Genomic DNA, 23,251 nt, shown 5'->3' with positions numbered 1-23,251 from the left:
TGTCCCGTGGGCTGTGGGTGGGGAGGGCACGGTGTGTCAACTTAAAACAAATGCACCACCTGGAAGTTGAGAGTTAAGTTTTATTTGGGGCAAGATGAGGACTTAAGCCCAGGAGGCAGCATCTCAGGCAGCCGCCGAGGAGGCGAGGGGGAGCCAGGACATACAGGAGTTTTTGCAGCAAAGGGTGGGGAGCAGGAACCGAAGAGGCCTGGGCTCCCTGAAGCCCTTCCTTTGCAATGCACTTCCACTAAGGGGGCCAGTATCCTGCAGGGCTCACTGGCTCTCCCCCTCGGCAGTGACCGCTTTCACAGATGACGTGCATGCTTTGTCACCTTCCTAACGACAGCCTGGGCGGCGGCGGCATTTCAGATACCGCTGACACCCAAAAGAGGCATACGTTTGACAAGTCTGTTGTTGGTCTGAGATTACTGCCAGTCACAGGAGCTGACATCAATCACCAAGAAGGATGTTAGTGCTTTCCTAGATCCAAAGAAATGCAAGAACTGGGCACAGAAAATCTCCCAAATACATCTGATTACCCGAAGACCTGTTCTTCCAGTTTTCCCAGCACATGGAGTGCCTCACTCGTGGTTTTCACCCTGAGCCCTGCTCAGGGGGAGCTGCGGGTTGGCAGCTGCATGGCTCGTGATTCATTTAACCCATGTCAAGGCTGATGGCAAGGGCCAAACGCCAGTGTCTGTGTGACTCCCGCCCAGGGTTCACGGCCTCATCTGCTGACCCACACTGAGCCCAGCGGGACTGGGGGTGCTGCCCCCAGCCCTAGCCCCTGCCGGGGGCCACCCAGTCAGAACCTTATACCTATCCCCAACCCTGAGCACCTGGCACAGGCTGGGGGTGCTGCCAAGGTTAGCAGGGCTGCTTGTGGAGAGAGGAGGGGCACACGGTCCTGCGGGGCATGTGTGAAGCCCGAAGGGAAGATAACCAGGAGCGGGAGAGGCCATGGCCCAGCTCACCTGCGACCATCACCGCGGGAGCTGGGGCCTGCCGTTGTCTCCCTTCTCCGGATAAGGAACTGGGCTCTGGGAGGGCGTGCCACATGCCCAAAGCTTCAGGGAGCAAGGAGTGGAGCCCAGGCTGGGCGGGGAGTGGGCAATGCCTGAGGCCCGGCCACTCAGCAAGGCCGGAGAGGTGAGGTGTCGCCAGGAGAGGGGTGCACGGTGTCCCCAGGGCCCCCAAGCAGGAGGACCTGGAGAGCATCCCACTTTACAGGGGCCTTGATCTGCTCCCGAGGAACAGGGCTGGCCTCTGGTGTCCTACGCTGGGTCTCACGGAGCAGGGCCCACAGGCTCCTGCCAGGGAGTGCTGCGCGGGGCCGCACGACCCAGCCTGGGGCCACCGGGGTGGGGAAGCTGCGACGCAGGCCAGGAACACACCCAGGACTCTCCAAGCTCAAGTTCTAAGAACCCTGCGGGTCCGACTCTAAGACAGGGTTTTTCCCCCAAAATGAAGTCCGTTAGAAGCGAGGGCATCCCACCGCATTTGAGTTGTTCCAGGTTACCCAGTACAGAGGCTCACTCCTTTCTTTAGAGCAGCAGGTACCATCTGGGGAAGACACACTTAGCCCCTAAAACAGCCCTAGCCAGTTTAGGTGGAATGCTTCGCGGTCTTCTGGGGGCAGAAAAAAGTCAAAGAACAATGAAGAGTCAGTCACTATTCCTGAGGGGGTGACCGGTGCGCTCACACTCTCCAAGTGCCGGATGCAGGACAGGTGCTTTAAAGGTCCCTGGACAGGAGGAGAGGTGAGTGTTGGGGGGAGATTGCCCCCTCCTGCAGGATGGATTTTTTTTTTTTTTAATCTTTTTAGGGCCACACCGGTGGCACATGGAGGTTCCCAGGCTAGGGGTCCAATCGGAGCTGTAGCTGCCGGACTACACCACAGTCACAGCAATGCAGGATCCGAGGCTCGTCTGCGACCTACACCGCAGCTCACAACAACGCTGGTTCCTTAACCCATTGAGCGAGGCCAGGGACCCAGCCCATGTCCTCGTGGATACTAGTCAGGTTCATTAACCACCGAGCCACAATGGGAACTCTTTTTGTTTCATCTCCTTACAAAAGTAAAAGAGGGAGTTCCCGTCGTGGCTCCGCAGAAACGAATAGTATCCATGAGGATGCGGATTCAATCCCTGGCCTCGTTCAGTGGGTTAAGGACAAGGGGTTGCCGAGAGCTATGGTATAGGTTGCAGACGTGGCTTGGATCTGGCGTGGCTGTGGCTGTGGCATAGGCGGGCAGCTACAGCTCCGATTAGACCCCTAGCCTGGGAACCTCCACATGCCGCATTTTATATATATATATAATATGTATAAATAACTGAGGCCTGGTACGAAGGTTCCTTCTTCCAGACACTTGTCTGCTTCTGCCACACACCTGGGGTGAGGTCACCTTAGCCAAATGTCGAGGTTCTGTGGACCACAGTGGGGAAACCAAATCCAGCCTTGTAGCTCATGTAAGGACAGGATTACTTCTGAGTCATGCGGGTGAAGCTGTTCTGAACCCCAGCTTAATGAATTAAGGAAGGGTTAGAACCCCCACTTCAGACACTTAGGTTTGACTTGTATTCATTTCATTCCTAAGGCTTCTAAAACACAGATCAGGAGTTCCCGCTGTGGCACAGTGGGTTAGGAATCCGACTGTAGCAGCTCAGGTTGCTGCACAGGCACAGATTCAATCCCTAGCCCAGTGCGGTGGGTTAAAGGGTCTCGCACTGCTGCAGCAGCAACAGCCATTGCTCAGAGATTCAATCCCTGGCCCCGAAACTTCCACATGCCACGAGCGTGGCCATAAAAGGAAAAAAAAATCAAAACCAAAAACCCAGATCAGTTTGCAGTTATTTCTTGCAAAGCACAATACTCACCGCTCCACACACTCAAGGACTGAACTGAACAAGGAATGGAGGTGTTTCTCCTGGCAGAGGCTTTGGAAGGACACACGGTTGTTCCCGGTCCTCAAGGGCTGTCACCCGGAGGAGCGGGGCTCACTGAGAGCAGAGCCAGGGCCACACAGGGCAGCACGCTGGGACGGAAAGCACCAACGGCAGGAAGCCGTCCTCAGGCCTCGGTGGGAGACGTCGCGGAGGCCGTTGCAACCCAGGCTTTGGAGGCTGGGGGGCCTGGACGTCTCAGGTGCTTCGGGCCGTCTGGTCGTGAGCACACCCTGGCCTCTCAGGGTCCTGGGTCGCCACAGCCGCACCCCGGTCTCCTCTCATCAGCTCAGTCAACATGCTCAAGCTGCCAGAGTTCAAGGTTTTATTTTAAAACAATAGTAAACAATTTCATTGATTTTTCTTAAGTCAAACCATCTCACACTTGGCTTGTCTCAGGCAAAAAGTAAAAAACAAAAATAAGAAGGGAAGGAAAGGAAAATGTGGGGACTGACCAACCTTCCCCAGAAATAGGCCCCTGGTCCTGGCTTCTGGAATGGCTTTGGACACTGTCTTTAACAAATGAGAAAAGAAAGCACCAAAATATTGTGCTTCAGCAGCAGATTAGGAACCTCCACAAAGAAAAGGCAGCGGGGGACCGGGGGTGGGAGTGGGGGGTCAAACACAGGTCCCCAGCAGCCTGGTTCAGTTCTAGAAGCTTCTGAGTCTGGAAGCGTCTACTCTCCGCAACTCCATTTGCAAGCAACTTGGCGCCTGGGAGGAGCATCCTCTGAGCTGGGCAGTGGGGCTCTGTGAGCCCACAGCCCGGACGCAGGCTCAGGGCGACCCGAGCAGGTTCCCAGCCTCTCGGACGGGCGACGGGAAGGACAAGGGGCGCTCCGAGCTCACAGAGGGAAGGGCAGGGCGGGGACAGCAGGCCCCCACCCCTCTCGGCGGCTCCTGGTTCCTCTGCATTTTGTTCGGGTGATGAAGACGAGGCGCGACCAGACAGCAGGACAGAAAGAGCTGTAAACAGCTTGGGTTTGCTCACCCACATGTGCAGGCTCTTTTGTCAGGAAGGGACCACTGTCTTGGGGACAGGGGACCAGAGAAAGCCCTTTTGGTGCAGGGTCGATGCGGGTAGGACACAAGGATAGCAGCGCCAGACACGTGCTCTCTCTGGGCCCAGCCCCCCCACAGGAAACACTGACCAAGGTTCTGGAATGGCATTGGCAGCAGGGAGGGCGTGGGGGTGCTCCCTCCTCCTGGGCCCCCGGGCCCCCTCTCGGGCCCTGGCAAAGGGCTGGGAGGCTGACCTGGGCCCCTGGTAGGCAGGGCAGCCGCCGCAGAGCAGGCTCTTGTAGCCCCATCTCCAAAATCCCGCCTGCCTTTGACAAAACCCCAAAATAAATAGTGTGTAGTTTTCACGCCACCTGGCTTTCCTGGTCCTGTGACCAGAGGTGCGAGCCCTCCTTCTCTACCCCACGCCCCGGTGCCCGTGCCAAGGGCACTTTCCGCCCAACCGGGGGCTGGCAGCAGTGCGGCGAGGGTCTCTGGCCGTGAGGCCACCCCTGGCAGCAGGCCCTCCGGGGTCCTGGCTGAGGGGCTGGCTCAGCCCTTTGGTCCACCTTGTTCGTTAAAATTAAAATAAGAAAAAAAAAGGCTCCACTTGGTGACTTGGGTCTGTAGAGGTCTCTGCTTCGTCCCTCTGTCTGTCATTTCGTCCATCCTGCAAGGCATCATGCAGGCCAGACCTGGAGGCTGGACCCAGCCACACTCCCCAGTCACTGCAGTTTCGTCCCCAGCTTGCGTTGTCTGTTCCTGCAAAATGGGGGCAGGGGTCAGATGAGGGGATTCCTGGCGTTCAGTGACCCGCCCCCCCTCGGCTGTCCCCTCCCCACCCACAATCCCATCAGGAGTGAATGCCCGCCCCCAGGAGCCCCAGTGGTTGGCTCGAGCTGGGCCAGAGCTCCCCCCTGGGGCCTGGGACTCAGGGCTGGAGAGGTCAATGCCTCTGGCTGGACCCGGATCACAGGGGCTCAGCTCTGGGGTTCAAGTGCAGAGCCAGGAGACCAGGCCAGGGCTGGGGGTTCAGGATGCCAGAACAGAGGCAAGAGACCTGGCTGGATTCCAGTAATTACAGGGAATTCCCACTCGCAGACAAGGGAGCCTGAAGGGGGCTCTGTTACCAGCCCCCGAAACAGACAAGGTAGTGAGTTCTCGGTCTGGGAGGCATGTAACTGATAGAGTGGATCTGAGTGCCTGATGTGGGGGGGTGACTAATCCACGGTGGAATGGGCTCAGGAACCTGAGGAAGCCAGGGAGAATCCTATTTCCTGGAGGGCCTGGCTGAGGCTCAGAAAGGACGGTGGGGCTCGCCTGGAGTCCCAGCTCAAATTCAAAAACCTAATGGCACCCACAGGTCCTGTGTGGTTCAGCCTGGCCTTGTCCCAAGGCCGGTCCCCTCGCTCCCTGGGCTCCGGGCACACCTGCCTTTTTGGTGGACTCGGCTCGTCTCAGGCGCTTTGCACAAGCTGTTCCCTATGCGAGAGCACCCTCCCTGCTAAACCCCAACTCCAACAGGTGGCCCAGCCATCCCACCCCATCACCTTCCCGTCATAAGCTCTCAAACCCACAACGCTGATCACACAGGCAGGTGCCTCGTTCCTCACAGACCCCTGCCGGCCACTGCTGTCACACGCTCTGTGGCTACCCCCAGCACACAGCCTGGCCCAGGGCAGGTACGCTGGAAATTCTGGTAAATGAAGGCAGGGGACGGCCAGCGGGAGGCGCGGGGCCGGCTGGGGCCTTGCGCCAATAATGGGATTGCCCGCCGCAGCCCCCTCAAATCCCCTCTCCTCCGGGATCCAGGGCTTTACCCTTAAGTTCATTATGCTAATTCGGACCGTGATGCACTGGACACGCTGCTCAGCTGCCGGGACGCCCCTCCGCGCCCCGTGGGTCCTCTCACCAGGAGCCCAGGCCTCCTCGGCTCCCCTCTGAACCCCGGAAGGAGCCAGGCCTTTGCTTCCCCAAGCCGCTCCCCACCCAGGATCTGGGTGCGTGGAGAGGAGCTGAGGCAGGAGGCTCCAAAGCCAGCTCTGCCCGACTTGCTGCACCACCACAGGCGCCCCTAACTCACTGCCCCTCAGTTGACGAGCAACCTGTCCGGACAAAATGGCCCCAGGGGGTCCACACACAGGCACCCTGAGAGCCCCGGCTGCCCTGCGCTTTCGTGCCAGAACACACGGGTTACAAGCGTGGCTCTTGCCAAACGGCCTGGGTTCCCAGCCCAGCTCCCACACCCACGATCAGCAAGTCCTCGGTCAAGTGACCCTGCTCCTCTCGAGCCTCAGTTTTCTCATCTATAAAATGGGGTCCAGAGGAGGCAGTTCAAGAAAAGTGCTTGGGGCGTTCCCCTTGTGGCACAGCGGAAACAAATCCGACTGGTATCCATGAGGACATGGGTTCAATCCCTGGCCTCGCTCAGCGGGTTAAGGATCCGGCATTGCCGTGAGCTGTGGTGTAGGTCGCAGACGTGGCTCGGATCCCGCGTTGCTGTGGCTCTGGTGTAGGCCGACAGCTACAACTCTGATTCGACCCCTAGCTTGGGAACCTCCATATGCCGCAGGCGCAGCCGTAAAAAAAGCAAAAAAAGAAAGAAAGAAAGAAAAGTGCCTGGGCGAGAGCCTGGCTCTTGGAAAGCCTCCCAAAGCCGGGGCCGCACAGCCTCCCCGGGGCTGTGGCCCAGTGCCTGCTACCCGCTCGACTCACCTGGCTTCTGCCCGGGTCACTGTGTACTCAAACCAGAGGACGTTGGGAATGAGGCTCGTGTCTCGGATTAGGAAGAACTCAGAGATAGGCCTGGAGAGACAGACACCCGAAGGCCAGGAAAGCCAGGACCACATCAGGGCCCGAGTCTGTCGCCCAGCTGGACGCCCCCACAGGGCCCGGGGCTGGCGACGCACCCTCCCACCATCGCTCAGTCTTTGCCTGGCCTGTGACCCTGGGGCCACTGAGAGATCCAGATGCGTCACCTGTGTGACACTCAGGCAGGGACACTGTCCCACCATATACACAGCCCGGCAGGACTCGGGCTGCCTTTTAAGTCCCTGGGAGGTCAGGCAGAGACAGAGGCTGGCACCTTGGCTTCTGGGCTGAGGAAACCCCTGGGGGAGGTGGAAGCCAGGCACTAGGGCCCTCCCAGGGACACTGAGGCTGGGGTCAGGACACTGGAGGCCTCCCACCAATGGCCCTTTGCATTAGGGGGAAGGGCCGTAGTGCCCGGGAAGGTGGGGGCAGGGCAGCAACAGGGACGGGAGGCAGTTACCAGGCTGCTATCCTAGGGAAGAGCGGGGTGAGGACCTCCTGGGTGAAGACAAACCAGGCGACGGCCATGAGGCCTCCAGCGATGCCCCCATAGAGCACCTGGCTCCAGGTGTGGTACAGCAGGTAGACCCTGGGCCACGGACAGAGGGAAGTTCATGAGAGTCAGCCAGAGACAGGCCCGCACAATCCCCTGTGCCCAAGGCTAGCTTCCCCGGGTCCTCTGCACGCTCGTGGGGCAACACGCACGACAGGACAGACTCCTGTGGCCACACAGACTCAGATCTACTTTCAGGAGGAGGCAAGGGGCTGGGCCTCGACAGCTGCTCCCCTGACTCTAGAACTGAAGGGCTGGCTCGGCTGGAATGTGCCTCCCTTCTCTCCAGCCCTTAAACTCCGGGTGTGTGCACACGGGGCTCCTCCGGGACGTTGGGAACAGGTGGCTGATGTGCAGAGGTGTCCCCAGAACCTCGGGCCCCACCAAGAGGAGAGGGTAAGGGCAGGTGGAGGGCAGCTGGAGGCCTGGCCCTTTAAAACGAGAGGCCTGGGACCTGCCAGGCCTGCCCCAGAGGCTCAGGTCTACTGTGGGGTCCAGCGGGGACCAAGGATCCAGCAGGACCCCAGGGCACAGGCATGGGACGGGGGTGGCCCCTCCCACTGTACCTGCTGTAGGAGACGAGAAAGGCCACGGTGAGGAGACCCAGGGAGAGCAGGTGCCTCCACAGCAGGTCCAGGAACCTGGCATTGTTCGTTTGGTGCATTCTGGGAAAACAAGCCTGTCAGATGGTCTCAGCCCACGGCCTGGAGCCCAGGCCCCCCACGCAGCCCCCGCCCATCCACAGGCCCCGTGCGTGCCTTATGCCTCAGCTGCAGCTCCTACCAGCCCTGGTAGAGTAGTTCAGTCCCTGGCAGAGCCCAGCCAGGGCCAGTTCAGGGCCACCCCAGCCGGGACAGAAGCTCACCTTAAGTAGAGGAAAAGGAAGGAGTAGACGGAGAAGAACCACATAAACTGGGAATGGCTGGAGGGCATCCCGTACTTGGTGCCCACTGCCACGTGGGGGCCTGGCAGAGAGAGAACAGGGCATGATGGGAGGGGGCAGGCCTCCGGGTAAGGCCCGACCTGGGCGACCCCCAGAGCCTCAGGGCCTGGCCCTACCTCCACAGGGTCGTGGCTCCTGGACGACGTGTTTGATCAGCCAGTTGACGCCCTCGTTCAGTGCCAGGCCCCCGAGGAATGAGATCTGCTGGCAAAAGGGGAGCTCAGTGTGGCATCTGTGCATCTGCCGGCCGCCGCCTGGCCCCAGAGACCGTGGCCTCTGACTCAAGCTCTCAGCCCCGGGAACAACCAGAAAGCAGCCCAGAGGCTCCGCGCACCCCAAGAAAGGTGGGAGGCCTGACGGGGAAAGCTCAGCGCCTGGGAAGGACTGGTGAGGCCGCTCCTCCCTGGGGGGGCAGTGCGGGCGGTGCGGGGGTGGGGGGCTCACTCACCGTGTGCAGCTCCCGCTTGAATATGATGAGGGTCACAAAACCGACAATGACAAAGATGGGGCTGAGGCTCAGGTAGGCAAGGAGGTGGCCGGAGAGATCACCTGGGCAAGACAGGGAGGGGAGGATGCAGACAGAGCGCGGCCACTGAGCAAGGCCCGGAGCGCGGGGCCGGGCGGCGGCTGCTGACCACACCCCCACAGTCCTGGGCACGGTGTGTTCACTGAGGACTCAAGTTCACAGACGGGGTGTTAAAGCAGGTGCCTCCACTGCCCCAGTCTACAGATGAGGCCACTGAGTCCCAAGGGGCTGCGTGATGCTTCCAAAGTCACAGAGCCGTAAAGCAGTGAGTTTGACTAAAATCCAAGTCTCTAGCCTGGTCCCAGTTCTACAGCTATCACCTCCGCCAAGGCAGGGAGATGAACCCCGCTTGGTCTGACCCCAAAAGCCGGTCCGGGTACCGGGAGGCAGCCGGGCGGTACGTGGATGCCTCTGGAACACAGTACCGTGCTGAGACTGCCCCAGCCAAGCCCCGAGCCTCCAGGGGAGTCTGGTATGCTCTGGACACAGTCTCAGGCCTATGCTGTGGACTCGGACAGGGATCAGGGCCGGGTGGGAGGAGGCTGCGTAGCCCACCATGGCTGCCTGCGGCAGTAACAGCTTCTCGCCACTTCTCTAGGGGCAGAAAACTGGCTACCTATTACCCACCTGCTTTTTATCCCTCTAAGAGACCTGGGAGGGAGGCAGCATGAAGGCCCTAAAGCCAAGAGACAAGAGCCACTTTCCGCTTTGTTCAAAGGCAGGCTCGATGCCAAGTCCAAAGGGGTCCTCGTCATCGGAGACAGGGCAGCTACGTGGCCACTCTGGGGTCAGAGGGCATGGTTCAGTTCCTGTGCCAGCACTTGCTGGCTAAGTGACCTCAGGGAAAGACTTTACCTCCCTGAGCCTCAACGTTCTCACCCAACAGCCGTGGGCACTTAGATGGGAAGCCTGTGCGACACCCAGCTCAGTCCCTGGCGCCCAGGACACTTCCGTGATGGGAGAACCCAGCGTGGGAAGTGGCTCCACCACCAGCCCAGCCACACGCAGGCAGCAAGTGCCCACCCAGGTCTGAGCCCAGCTTCCAGGCCGAAGAGATGGGCACACATCTGGCCTCGTCCACACCTCCCCAGGCTAGGGCCAGCTTCAAATTGGCCTGGAAGAACAGGCCAGCAACACAGGCCCACGTGTTAGTGCTGCCACAGGCCCGCAGGGTGACACTGGGTGACACCCTTCCCAATTCTGGCCCCTTTCAGCCCTGAGCTTCTGGGTCTCTCGGCTGCCCAGCTGATGCCCGGCGCCCTGGGTTGTGAGGACAGGAAGCAGCTGGTGCCCGCCAAACCTTTGGCCTGCTCCATGGCCTGCCCCACAGCAGCTCTACCATTGGGCTTTCCTGCAAATGCTGTCGGCGACTCTGGCCTCACCATTGCCTGATCTCTGTCCTTGGGAGAAGTCCCACCTCAGCCCAGCTCAAAACACCCTGTAGTCCTGGCCCTGCTTCCCTCCCACCCTCTGCTCTAGTTCCAGGGACCAAATTCTAAGTGCCCCGAAGGCACCGTGCTCTGTCCTACTTCCGGACCTTTGCACGCACTGTTCCCCCACCTGGGACGCTGTCTCGGTTAACTCACCGTAAATTAAGTACCCACCACAGTGGCAATAAAAGACACATTCCTGCCACCACAGGGCTCTCAGAATCCGAAACCAGGGCATTGTTCATGACACCGCTCATTCCTGTAGATATCCGGCTAGTACCTGTCTCTCCTTCGAGAAAGTAGGTTCCATGAGTGCAGAGATGGGGTCTCTACACCCCATTCAGTCTCCCAAGCCCAGCACAGCACCTGGCACTTACCTGGGCTCTAAAATGATGTTAAGTGAATGCAGAAGGGATGACGGAAGCAAGGGTCAAGTGTGAAGAGGGGTGTGAAATGCAGCGTGTCACAGAGGAGCGAGCCAAGGACTAGACCTCGAGGAAAGCCCCCAGGCTCAGCCAGGTCTCTCCTCTTGGCACCCATGGGCCCTGCAAAGGGTCCCTCATCACAGCCTGAGTCATGCTGCTCACATCTGCCAGCTTCCTTCTCACCCGGAGAAGCTACTCCAAGGCCAGGGAGGGGAAACTACGAAGGTGCTGAGGCCTTAGAGAAGCCCCTTCCCCTCTCCAGGCCTTGGTTTCTCTCCCATAAAGTGGGTTTTGTTTTTTGTTTTTGTTTTTTTTCACAATCCAGGAGTTCAGGGCCATATGAGCCCGTTCACTAAACTAAGTGCAAAGTGAGCCCAGGGCCTAGCATCCAGGAGGCACTCAGCAGATACCAGCTGAATGAAGGATGGATGATTGGTGGGCAGGCAGGCAGGCATACAGCAGGGCTCAGCACCTACAGGGCCGCCCCACCCTCAGTTTAACCCAGAACTCCCAGGGTCAAAGTTCCCTGGCATCCGGCCCTGAGGCCCTCAGTAGGGCCAGGTTCTCCGGTCTCCACCCACAAAAACAGCATGAGGGGCCCTTCCTTGGGTAACCAAGGCTCAATGAGGTGGTCCCCAGCCTCACCCAGCACCCAACCATCCTACCCAGAGATGGCAGGGTAGGCTTGAGAGGGTCATGGGAAGGTGGGATGATGCTAACTGCAGTTATTTACTGAATGCTTAACTGTAAGCCAGGCACTGCACTCAGCATTTCTCACCGCTCCTGTTTGTGGTCCTTGCACGACCACTAGAAGGGAGGCACCGTGATTAGTTCCACTTAGAGAGGCGGGGAGGGCTGCAGTCACTTGCACAAGGCCTCAGCCTGAACTCTGACCACAAGGCCCAAGCTCTGCACCATTCTACTAGTCCGCCTCCAGACGGCCACTAAAGGACCTCTCTGTGCTTCTGGAGCTGTGTCTGATGGGAAGCTCCAGAAGTCAATATTGCGGAGGCTGCCTGCCCTCCACCGGGTCCCCTGAGTTATGGAGCAGTGGCCTGCTCTGGGCGTGGCACCACAAGCCTGGCCTCGATTTGCACACTCCCAGCAATGGGGAACTCTTTCTTACAGGCAGCCCCAAAGCAGTGTTTGAAGGAAACCGGCACTCCCTACACCCCGTGGAAAGTCTGGCCTCCCTGGCTCCGGGAAGGGCGGGGAAGGAGGGCCCAGGTCCAGACCATTCATCCTTTCCCGCCGCACGCAGACCCCTGCCCCACTACAGCCCACCGGCGTCCCAGGACCCGGGGGAGCGCCCCCGCCGCGCAGCCGCAGAGTGCGCGAGCGAGCCACTCACAATTTCGCCCAGCTCATCGCCACACCATTGCGCCTGCGCGTCGCGCGCGCCGGCCGAACCCCTCCATGGCTCACTATTTGACAGTTCCCACCCCAGTCCCCCGGCGCCCCCTCCGCGGGCTTGCGCCGGGCGGAGAGCCAGGAGCTGACGGGCCGGCCCCGGCAAGGCGTCCTCCGAGCAGGGGTCGTCTTTTACCTGCGGGATATTCGACGTGGGTGAGGGTCACCGGCCGCCATGAAGCGGGGAGCGAGCACTGTCCGTCCGCTGCCATCTTACCCGGAGACCGGGCTTCGCCGAGCGGCCAATGGGGAGCCAGGGGGGCGGTGGTCCTGACCTATCACGCCAGGGAGGCGCCGCGCACCCAATCAGAGGCCTATACAGGTAGCGGCGCAGCCATTCAGCGTGCAGGCCGTGGGGCTGGCCCAACTGACGAATCAGAAAGCAGGGCCCCTAGGAGCCTGCGAGCCGGCCAAGCCGGCGCCCAATCCGGGGCGAGCGCAGGTAGGTGCTTGGTCAATCAGAGAGGAGGAAGGTTTCGGCACACAACAGGGAGCAGAAGAACCAATCAGCAGGTCAGAGCGGCTCCCGGTGTGGGCAGGGCGGGCCAATCAGCCACTAGCTTGGGGGGCGTGTTGAACTTTGGTGGGAGCTTTGGTTTGGCCGGGACCTGTGCGGAGTGTAGGCTTCCTCGGTATCCCGAGCCCGCCTGGGGATGGCGGGACCTGGGTGCACGTTAGAGCGCATGCTTGATTCAGCGAGGCAGCCTCGGCGCGATGGAGCCTGAACTTATCCACTTTTAGTTATGAGTAAACTAAGTCCAGAGACTTAGAGGGGACTTATTTTCCTTTGCCCTTTACTGACCGGCAACAGGGCAAGTCACAGAAAGCTGACAACCTTTCTCTTTATTTATTTTTTTTTCACTGTACAGCATGGCAACCAAGTTACGCATACATGTGTACATACTTTTCCTCCCATTGTTGTGCTGCGATGTAAGTGTCTAGACATAGATCTCAATGCTACACGGCAGGATCTCATTGTAAATCCATTCCAAGAGCAATAGTTTGCATCCGTTAACCCCAAGCTCCCCATCCCTCCCACTCCCGCCCTCCTCCCAAGCAGCCGCAAGTCTGTTCTCCAAGTCCATGATTTACTTTTCTGTGGAAAGGTTCGTTTGTGCTGTATATTAGATTCCAGTTATAAGTGATATCATATGGAATTTGTCTTTCTCTTTCTGACTTATTTCATGCAGTATGAGAGTCTTTAGTTGCATCCATGTTTCTGCAAATGGCATTATGTCATTCGTTTTTATGGCTGAGTAGTATTCCATTGTGTATAGATACCACATCTTCCGAATCCAATCCTCTGTGGATGGACATTTGGGTTGTTTCCATGTCTTGGCTATTGTGAATGGTGCTGCAATGAACATGCAGGTGCACGTGTCTTTTTTAAGGACAGTTTTGTCCAGATACATGCCCAAGAGTGGGACTGCTCGGTCATATGGTAGCTCTATGTATAGATTTCTAAGGTACCTCCATGCTTTTCTCCATAGTGGCTGTACCAGCTTACATTCCCACCAACAGTGCAGGAGGGTTCCCTTTTCTCCACACTCCCTCCAGCACTTGTTATTTGTGGACTCATTAATGATGGCCATTCTGACTGGTATGAGGTGGTATCTCATGGTAGTTTTGATTTGCATTTCTCCAATAATCAGGGATGTTGAGCATTTTTTCATGTGTTTGTTGTCCATCTGTATATCTTCCTTGGAGAATGTCTATTCAGGTCTTTTGCCCATTTTTCCATTGGGCGGTTGGCTTTTGCCCATTTTTCCATTAGGTGGTTGTATAAGTTGCTTGTATATTCTAGAGATTAATCCCTTGTCCGTTGCATTGTTTGAAACTATTTTCTCCCACTCTGTAAGTTGTCTTTTTGGTTTCTTTTTGGTTTCCTTTGCTGTGCAAAAGCTTGTCAGTTTGATTAGGTCCCATTGGTTTATTTTTGCTCTTATTTCTGTTGCCTTGGGAGAATGACCTGAGAAAATATTCATGAGGTTGACGTCAGAGAACGTTTTGCCTATGTTCTCTTCCAGGAGTTTGATGGTGTCTTGTCTTATATTTAAGTCTTTCAGCCATTTTGAGTTTATTTTTGTGATGGTGTAAGGGTGTGTTCTAGTTTCATTGCTTTGTATGCAGCTGTCCAGTTTTCCCAGCAATTCTTGCTGAATAGACTTTCTTTTTCCCATTTTATGCTCTTGCCTCCTTTGTCAAAGGTTAATTGACCATAGGTGTCAGGGTTTCTTTCTGGGTTCTCTATTCTGTTCCATTGGTCTGTATGTTTGTTTTGGTGCCAGTACCACACTGTTTTGATGACTGTGGCTTTGCAATATTGCTTGAAGTCTGAGAGAGTTATGCCTCTTGCTTGGTTTTTGTTTCTCAGGATTGTTTGGCAATTCTGGGTCTTTTACAACCTTTCTATTAAAGTTGGGAAGTAGGGGTGGGAGTGGGAGAGGGGACTCCCAAGGCAGGGTGCACAGTTGGCCCCCTAAATGCTTTATGGAAGGAAACTCAATGATGCCAAGTGGAAGCTTAATTGAAATTAAGAGACTCCATCCTTCATTTCATTCAATTAACACAGATTTGTTGATTTGGTCACATTTGTGCTGCTTCATAAGGCATCTTGGGAGCATTTTAAGGGCGGGTTTTTCACCTATACGTATTTTCTCAAAACATTCCTCTCGCTGTCCTATAAGGCCCTGTGTGAACAGCCATACCTTACTACCCAGCTCTCCTACCCCCACTGTCTCTCCAGCTGGACTGCAGTACATGAGTCCAGGTAAAGTGGCCCCTCTGGTCTCTTAGCCTTTGCGCGTGCTGTTCTAGCTGCCTGGAGTGCGTCCCCTCTTCTGCCCCACTCGGCCTGGCCAAGTCTGGCTCGGGTGTATGTTCTAACTTAGAAGTTTCCATGACCAGGAGAGGGGCCACCACTGGACTCCCGTAGTTGCATCCCCTCTCCTGCCCCAGCACTGACCACACTGGACTGTACGTGGTTCCTTGTCTGACTCTCCCAGTAAACAGTGGTTCTCTGACAACGTGCAGCACCAAGATCAGCCTGTAGAAAACGGGGCCAGAGTTGATCCAGTAGATGTGGGTTGCAGCCTTGGAGTCCACATTCTTCTCTAGTGGTTCCAGCCACAACTGAAGAAGACTTGGGCCGCATGAAGACAGGGCCTGTTGTAGATCAGAGCGAGTACCTGGTAAATAGCCTAAGTGCTTATGAGGAGAAGTGAGACTACAGCAGAGAATGCCGCTGACCAGAGTGGCTTCCTCTGTGAGCCAGCCAGGCAGCTGGAGTCAGTACCAGGCAGGGCCCAAAGGGCTGGGGAGATGACGGGGACTCAGAACCCACCAGTGAGCCGGGAGCACCCCCAGGACCTCTCAGCTGTCCTCAGCTCCCTCCGGGTGAGCTGGCCCCATTTCCCCGTCACCTGCCCTCAGCCACCTCAGGCACTGCCACTGTTAGTCTCTGAGCAGAGGAGGTGTGAGGTGTGGGCTGTGACTTTCCCAGAATAGTCCCCCGGGGCTGGGCAGCCATCCTGTCTGGGTGCATTGCCCCTCCATGGCTAGGAGGCATTTCACAGCTGAGCAGATAGACTTGAAAGGCCGAGTCCCTGAAACCCAGGCCCCTCTGGCTTCAGAGCCATCTCCCCTCAGGGAGAATATTCTGGAGAAGTGACAAGGGTGAGGAACTATAATGTGAGAGGGAGCTATCCGGGGTGGGTTGTCCAGGCAGAGGGCACAGCCCAAGGTGACATGGGTGAGAGAGCGGGAGAGGTAAGGTGCTGGGGGAGAGGGCCTCTGCAGGGGCCTGGCCGCCTGAAACTTTGGGCCACAGTTGGTCAGTACAGAGGAGAGCTTGAAGATGACTTCATTGTTTGAGTCTTGCCTTTGAAAAGAAATCGAAACTTAACACGCAAGCGAGAAAATCCAGAAATCGAATGTGGGCAGCTTGATGAAGTTTCAAAAACTAAGCACACCCGTGTTAACAGCCCCCAGCTCAGGAAGCAGAGCTCCTGGAGCTCCTGACACCCCATCTCGTCACCCCAGGGTGACCACTGTTCCGACTGCTGGCACCATTCATGAGGTTAGTCTGGTTTATGGACTTTCCATGACCCCACGCTATGTACTTTTTGCCCAGGGCTTCCACTGGCGCGTGTTTGTGAGCTCCATGCTGCAACCTCTCGTTGTAATTTGTTCACTCTGGCTGTGACGTGTTCCATAGTGTGAATACACAGTTTATTTTCCCTTCGACACTTGGTGGACATTGGAGTGTTGCTAGATCTGGGGTGTTAGGGCTGGTGCTGCTAGGCACAGCCTTGTGCATATCTTTGTGTACCAACGGATGTTTTTCCATGGAGATGTGCCCAGGAGCCATTGCAGGGCCCCATGAGATGGGAGATGACAGGTCAGATCTGCCATGTGGACGAGGAGCCAGGTGGTATCGGCAAGAATGCCGCGAGGAGACCCGTGGGAGGCTGCGGGAGCCACCTGCCTCCTCCCTGAGCTCAGGGGTGGACCAGCGATGGCCCTGGTAGCTCTCCAGGCATCCCGGGAGGTGCTGAGTTCTTGGTCATTCGTGTTATCTCCATGACAGTCTCTGAGGCAGTTTGGTTTTTTTGTTTGTTTTTTATTTATTTTTTTTTTTTGCGACACCCACGGCATGCCGAAGGTCCAGGGCCGGAGATCAAACTCACGCCACAGCTGCAGCCTGAGTGCCAGCAGTGACAATGCTGGATCCTTAACCCACTGCGCCACCAGGGAGCTCTGCTGAAGCAGCTCTTAATGCACCCAGTTTACAGTTGAGGACAGTAAGGTTCTGAGTGTCCCACCATTTGCAGGTCACCTGGCTGGAATGTGGCAGAGCTCGGATCGGAATCCAGGTCTGCCTGATGGGCAGGCCAAGGTTCTGAACCACCCCGAGCCCCATCAACTGGATTTTTTTTTTTTTCTCTTTTTAGGGCTGCACCTGCCGCATATGGAGGTTCCCAGGCTAGGGGTCGAATCAAAGCTGTAGCCTCCGGCCTACAACACAGCCACAGCAAGGCCAGATCCGAGCCCCATCTGTGAGCTCTACCACAGCTTATGGCAATGCCAGATCCTTAACCCACTGATCGAGGCCAGCGATCGAACCTGCATCCTCATAGATGCTAGATTCGTTTCTGCTGAGACAAAACGGTAACTCCCCCATCAACCAGATTGCAGGCCGCCTCCTCCCACTGCCCAGAGGCATCCCCAAACAAGCGCCAGCTGCTCCAAGCAGGGCCAGCCTCTTAGTTTGGCCTCTCCTCCAGAAGGGAGTTGACAAGAAGGGCAGCCCCCAGATTAGAGGCACAAAGTCTAACTCTGACTCTGGCACACGCTCAAAGTCCCTAGGAAACTCTTCCCCTTGAGGGGCCTATTTCCTTGAAGTGTGTCAAGCAGCCAACCTCCAGATTAGGGGTTCATTTATTCACTGGAGGGGCTATTTGAGCTCCTGGGCAGTGCCAGGCCATGTATGGAAGTCAAGAATGAGGAGGAGCGAACGTGCCACACTCACAAAACTGTCCTTCCAGAGTTTCTGCTGTGGAATTCCCTTCATGGTGCAGCAGAAACAAATCCGACTAGGAACCATGAGGTTGTGGGTTCGATCCCTGGCCTCACTCAGTGGGTTAAGGATCCGGCATTGCCGTGAGCTGTGGTGTAGCTCTCAGACACGGCTCGGATCTGGTGTTGCTGTGGCTGTGGTATAGGCCAGCAGCTACAGCTCCGAGTCGACCCCTAGCCTGGGAACCTCCACATGCCATGGGAGCGGCCCTAGAAAAGGCAAAAAGACAGAAGAAAAAAAAAAGAGTCGCAAAGTAGAAGTGATAGCTTTGGCTTCAGACTTCTGAGAGGAGCCATTCATTGTCTGTCTCTTAGGATAGAAGCTTCTAGAAGCCAGGGCCTGGAGTTCCAAACACCATAGAGCCAGACCTTTGAGGCACATTGTCCGGCTCAACCTCCCAGGGCCACAAGCTCCCCTGGCTTGTGACATGTGCTGATTGCCTTAGTGCAAATACGCTGTCCCTTGGCCACTTTCCAGCCACCACCACAGTGGTTCCGAATGGGGACTGGGGAAGAGACACACTGTCGGCTCTTGCAAGCAGATGGGGTGCACGCTGGCTCCGGCGTGAATGAATGATCCTTCTTGAGCTGTCCTGTTGCGTTTGTGTACATGCCGGGACGGCCTTTTATATGGTCGTTGAAACCACTGTTCGCAGAGCGCTTGATGTGAACCACGTCATGGGCTGACGACACACCCCCGACACTGCAGAGAATCCATCTCATGGGGAGAAGCCCTGCAGCTGCTCATGAACTAACGTAAATGCAAACAATTCCAAGGTGAAGGGCAGAGGGTGCGGCTAGAGCATGGCGCTGGATTCAGGGCTCACGGCTGTCCACCCTGGGGCTGCCAGGATCGGCTGTGCGTGCTGGGGCAGCCATCCTCCTCTTTCAGTTTCCCCGTTCATCGTAAGGGGGCTGGAATCAGCTACCTACTGCTGCGTAACAAGCCAACCCCACACCTCGTGCCTTTAGGCCATGGTTACTGTTCAAGATCTGCAACGTGGCCGGGCTCCGTTCTGCTGGTCACTCATGCAGCTGGCAGCTCAGCTGGGCCTGTGTGATCTGAGGGGCCCCCCTCAAAGATGATACTTGGCTGGGGTTGCTGGCCAGGGTGCCACATTCTCCTCCACGTAGGCTCCCCGACAGAGGAGCCAAAGTTTTCACAGCCACCAATACTCTTCAAGAGGGCAAGTTCAATACACCGGGGCTCCGCACTCTCGCCCCACGGGCCAAAGCCAGTCACAAGGCCAAGGTCAGAGCTGACATGGGAGGGGACCGTACAAGGATTCCAAGAGCCATGATATGTGGGGGCCATGGTAACTGTCCACTGTCTGCCACAGAAATAGATGGGCCAGGACTCCCCTGAGGGCCTTCCCAGCTCTGATCTCAGGGAATCCTGGGACTTGAGATGCTAGAAAGGAAGTTCTCAAAGACTGGGGAGGGGGTGCTCGGGTCAGAAGGACCCGAGGCAGCTCAGAGGGGCGCCTGCTGGCCAAATTTGTGGCCATTTGAACATCAGAAATATGATTGTAAAGATCAAATAAATAATAACCCATGAGTCCATAACGGTATTCAAAAAAGGAGTCATTGCAGAATGCTGTTCGGTAACAGAGACATAAAATATTCATGCCTTAGAATGGATGAATCTCAAAACCATTATTTTTTACATTTTTTATTATACTTGATTACAGCGTTCTGTCAACTTCTGTCGTACAGCAAAGTGACCCAGTCATACACACATACCCATTCTTTTTCTCATAGTATCTTCTGTCATGTTCTATCACCAGTGATTGGATATAGTTCCCTGTGCTCTACAGTAGGACCTCACTGCTTATCGCAAAACCATTACTCTGTGTAAGGAAGCCAAGCATGAAAGACCACGTCTTGCATGACTCTGTTTGTTTGTTTGTTTATTGTCTCTTTGCCTTTTCTAGGGCCGCTCCTGCAGCACATGGAGGTTCCCAGGCTAGGGGGTCTAATCAGAGCTGTAGCCGCTGGCCTACACCACAGCCACAGCAACACAGGATCCGAGCTGCATCTGTGATCTACACCACAGCTCATGGCAACCACCGGATCCTTAACCCACTGAGCAAGGCCAGGGATCGAACCCCCAACCTCATGGTTCCTAGTCAGATCCGTTAACCACTGAGCCACGACGGGAACGCCACATGACTCTATTTAGAGGAAATGTCCAGGAAAGCAAGTCATGAAAGTAAGTGGGTGGTGGCCTGGGAGCTTCACTGCCCTTGGGCACAGGGGGTCTTTGGGGTGATGGAAATACTCTAAAACTATATTGTGGTAACAGTTGCACAACTGTGTAAAGTTCCTAAAAACAAATCATGAAAGTGAGTGCAGGACTTCCCATCATGGCGCAGCAGAAACGAATCTGACTAGGAACCATGAGGTTGTGGGTTCGATCCCTGGCCTTGCTCAGTGGGTTAAGGATCTGGAGTTGCCGTGAGCTTCGGTGTAGGTTGCAGACGCGGCTTGGATCTGACACATTGCTGTGGCTGTGGTGTAGGCCAGCAGCTACAGCTCCGACAGACCCCTAGTCTGGGGACCATCATATGCCTCAGGTGCAGCCCTAAAAAGACATAAAGATGATAAAAAAAACAAACAAAAAAAGCAAGTGCATACTATGGCACACCAATCATATCTTAATAGAGCTGCTGAAGGAGTTCCTATCCTGGCTCAGGGGTAATGAACCCGACTAGTATCCATGAGGATGTGAGTTCGATCCCTGGCCTTGCTCAGTGGGTTAAGGATCCAGCGTTGCCTTGAGCCGTGGTGTAGCTTGCAGACACAGCTCGGATCCTGCATTGCTGTGGCTGTGGCAGCTGCAGCTCTGATTCAACCCCTAGCCTGGGAACTTCCATATGCCACAGGTGCGGCCCTAAAAAAACAAAACAAAACAAAAAAAACAAAACAAAAAAGTTGTTTACACCAAACCCTTTGCCAGCACTGCAGGTAATTATATCAGCTTGTGCCCAGAATCAGTAAAGGGAAAGACTCAAATTTATTCTCCTTTTAGATGGAACTTAAGTCCACCTCCATTTGATCAGGAAAAGCTTCTTTTCTGAATCCCAGTAGATGTTAAGAGAGCTATTGATCTTTTTCTTCTCTTTTTTTTTTTTTTCCAGCAGACCCACAGCCTATGGAGTTCCAGGGCCAGGGATCAGATCCAAGCTGCTATAGCAACTCGGGATCCCTGTGCCAGGCAGGGGATCAAACCTGTGTCCGAATGCTCCAGAGATGCTGCCAATCCCGTAGCACCACAGTGGAAAGTCCAGAGAGCCACGATCATTTTTAAGGTGTGATTCTGGCACTGTGGTTATGCCGGAGAACCGCCTTACCTTTTCTTTTTTGGCCATGCCCCAGGTATGCAGAAATCCTCAGGCCAGGGATCAACCCCGGGCCACAGCTGTGACCTGAGCCACAGCAGTGACAACACCAGATCCTTAACTTGCTGCACTATGAGGGAACTCCAAGAACAACCTTTTTTTTTTTTTTTTTTTTTTCCCCTGTCTTTTTGCCATTTCTTGGGCTGCTCCCGGGGCACATGGAAGTTCCCAGACTAGGGATCTAATCGGAGCTGTAGCCACCGGCCTGTGCCAGAGCCACAGCAATGTGGGATCCGAGCCGCATCTGCAACCTACACCACAGCTCATGGCAACGCCATGGGATCCTTAACCCACTGAGCGAGACCAGGAATCAAGCCCACATCCTCATGGATACTAGTGGGGCTCGTTACCACTGAGCCACAACAGGAACTTCCCCAATTCATACATTTCAAATTGCACACCGGGAGTTCCCGCCACGGCTCAGTGGGTAACGAATCCATCTAGGAACCATGAGGTTGAGGGTTCAATCTCTGGCCTCGATCTGTGGGTTAAGGATCTGGCTTTTCCATGAGCTGTGGTGTAGGTCGCAGACGAGGCTCAGATGCCAAGTTGCTGTGACTGTGGTGTAGGCCGGTGGCTACAGCTCCGATTAGACCCCAGCCTGGGAACCTCCGTATGCTGCAAGAGCAGCCCTAGAAAAGGCAAAAAGACAAAAAAGTAAGAATAAAAATATAGGAGTTCCCGTCGTGGTGCAGTGGTTAACGAATCCGACTAGGAACCATGAGGTTGCGGGTTCGGTCCCTGCCCTTGCTCAGTGGGTTAACGATCCGGCGTTGCCGTGAGTTGTGGTGTAGGTTGCAGACGTGGCTTGGATCCCGCGTTGCTGTGGCTCTGGCGTAGGCTGGCAGCTACAGCTCCGATTAGACCCCTAGCCTGGGAACTTCCATATGCCGTGGGAGCAGCCCAAGAAATGGCAAAAAGGCCAAAAACAAACAAAAAGAATAAAAATATACAAAATAAAATGCACACCATTCGTTGTGAGTAGCATGAAGAAATCTCATGCCATCTCAAGCCATCTCGCTGTGTCCACCCGGGAGGGATCATCTCTTTGTCAGGAGCTTCCATGTCCAACCTGCTACTCCCTCAGCAGCCACCTGAGTTATCAGTGCTTGAGTGACTTTTATTTTACTAAATAATGGCTCCCAGGCATGGGAGGAGCGATGCTGGCAGTTCAGAGATGCCAAAGAGAAGCTGTTAAGTGCTGCCTTTCAGGGGAAAGATGAAAATTCTCAACTTAATAAGGAAAGGGGGAAAAAAACACATCCTGAGGTTGCTAAGATCAGCAGTAAGGAGGGAAGTTCCCTTGTGTCACAGCGGATCAAGGATCTGGCGTTGGCACTACAGCGGCTCAGGTCACTGTTGTGGCTTGAGTTCAATCCCTGGCCGGGGAACATGCACGTGCCAGAGGTACAGCCAAAAACAAAACAGCCAAAACAAAATACAGTAGCAACGAATCCTTTATGCATGAAATTATGAAGGAAAAAGAAATGCGTTCTGGGAGTTCCCGTCGTGGCACAGTGGTTAACGAATCCGACTAGGAACCATGAGGTTGCGGGTTCAGTCCCTGCCCTTGCTCAGTGGGTTAACGATCCAGTGTTGCCGTGAGCTGTGGTGTAGGTTGCAGACGCGGCTCGGATCCCGCGTTGCTGTGGCTGTGGTGTAGGCTGGTGGCTACAGCTCCAATTAGACACCTAGCCTGGGAACCTCCATATGCCACGGAAGCGGCCCAAGAAATAGCAAAAAGACAAAAAAAAAAAAAAAAAAAAAAAAAATGCGTGCTAAGAGTTCCCATCGTGGCTCAGTGGAACTGAATCTGACTAGTACCCATGAGGACGAAGGTTCAATCCTGGCCTCGCTCAGTAGGTTAAGGACCTGGTGTTGCTGTGGGGTCACAGACGAGTAGGTCACAGATGTGGCTCGGACGCCTCGTTGCTGTGGCTGTGGCGTAGGCCGGCGGCTAAAGCTCTGATTAGACCCCTAGCCTCCATATGCCGCAGGTGTGGCCCTAAAAAGACAAAAACAAACAAAACAAAAAAACCCCACCTCTATGAGATGTGAGATGACCTTACCTAGGTGCCACCCACCCACACTGGTGCCCTTAAGCCCTGCACTGGCACCCTCCCCGCAGGGGACAGGCGACCCCAAGTGAGGCCATAGCTCCCACAGGGCTACTTTGCCCTCCTGGAACTACCCCCAAACTGCCCCCCAAAGCAATGGCCACATGTGCACAGCAG

General features: G+C 55.7%; 1 protein-coding gene across 3 annotated transcripts; it reads right to left on the bottom strand.

Annotated features, from left to right (window-relative positions):
• Positions 3,251 to 12,483, bottom strand: DOLPP1 (dolichyldiphosphatase 1). Of its 3 annotated transcripts, none has more exons than XM_013993923.2 (9): positions 12,176 to 12,267; positions 10,361 to 10,493; positions 8,697 to 8,797; positions 8,365 to 8,449; positions 8,171 to 8,270; positions 7,872 to 7,970; positions 7,213 to 7,341; positions 6,657 to 6,746; positions 3,251 to 4,703 (listed from the first exon to the last, which is right to left on the bottom strand). In XM_013993923.2, the coding sequence occupies exons 2-9, from the start codon at positions 10,440 to 10,442 to the stop codon at positions 4,667 to 4,669; spliced, it is 723 nt and encodes a 240-aa protein (XP_013849377.1). In that variant the 5' UTR covers positions 10,443 to 10,493; positions 12,176 to 12,267; the 3' UTR covers positions 3,251 to 4,666. The 3 variants fall into 3 exon arrangements, with proteins under 3 accessions (XP_013849377.1, XP_013849379.1, XP_003122262.1); XM_013993925.2 differs by having other exon boundaries at positions 3,254 to 4,703; positions 10,379 to 10,493; XM_003122214.5 differs by lacking the exon at positions 10,361 to 10,493 and having other exon boundaries at positions 3,254 to 4,703; positions 12,176 to 12,483.

The sequence above is a fragment of the Sus scrofa genome, chromosome 1, assembly GCF_000003025.6.
Source record: "Sus scrofa isolate TJ Tabasco breed Duroc chromosome 1, Sscrofa11.1, whole genome shotgun sequence".
NCBI classification, from domain to species: domain Eukaryota; kingdom Metazoa; phylum Chordata; class Mammalia; order Artiodactyla; family Suidae; genus Sus; species Sus scrofa.
Note: the sequence above shows the minus strand (reverse complement) of the source record. Positions and strands in the feature narration are given on the sequence as shown.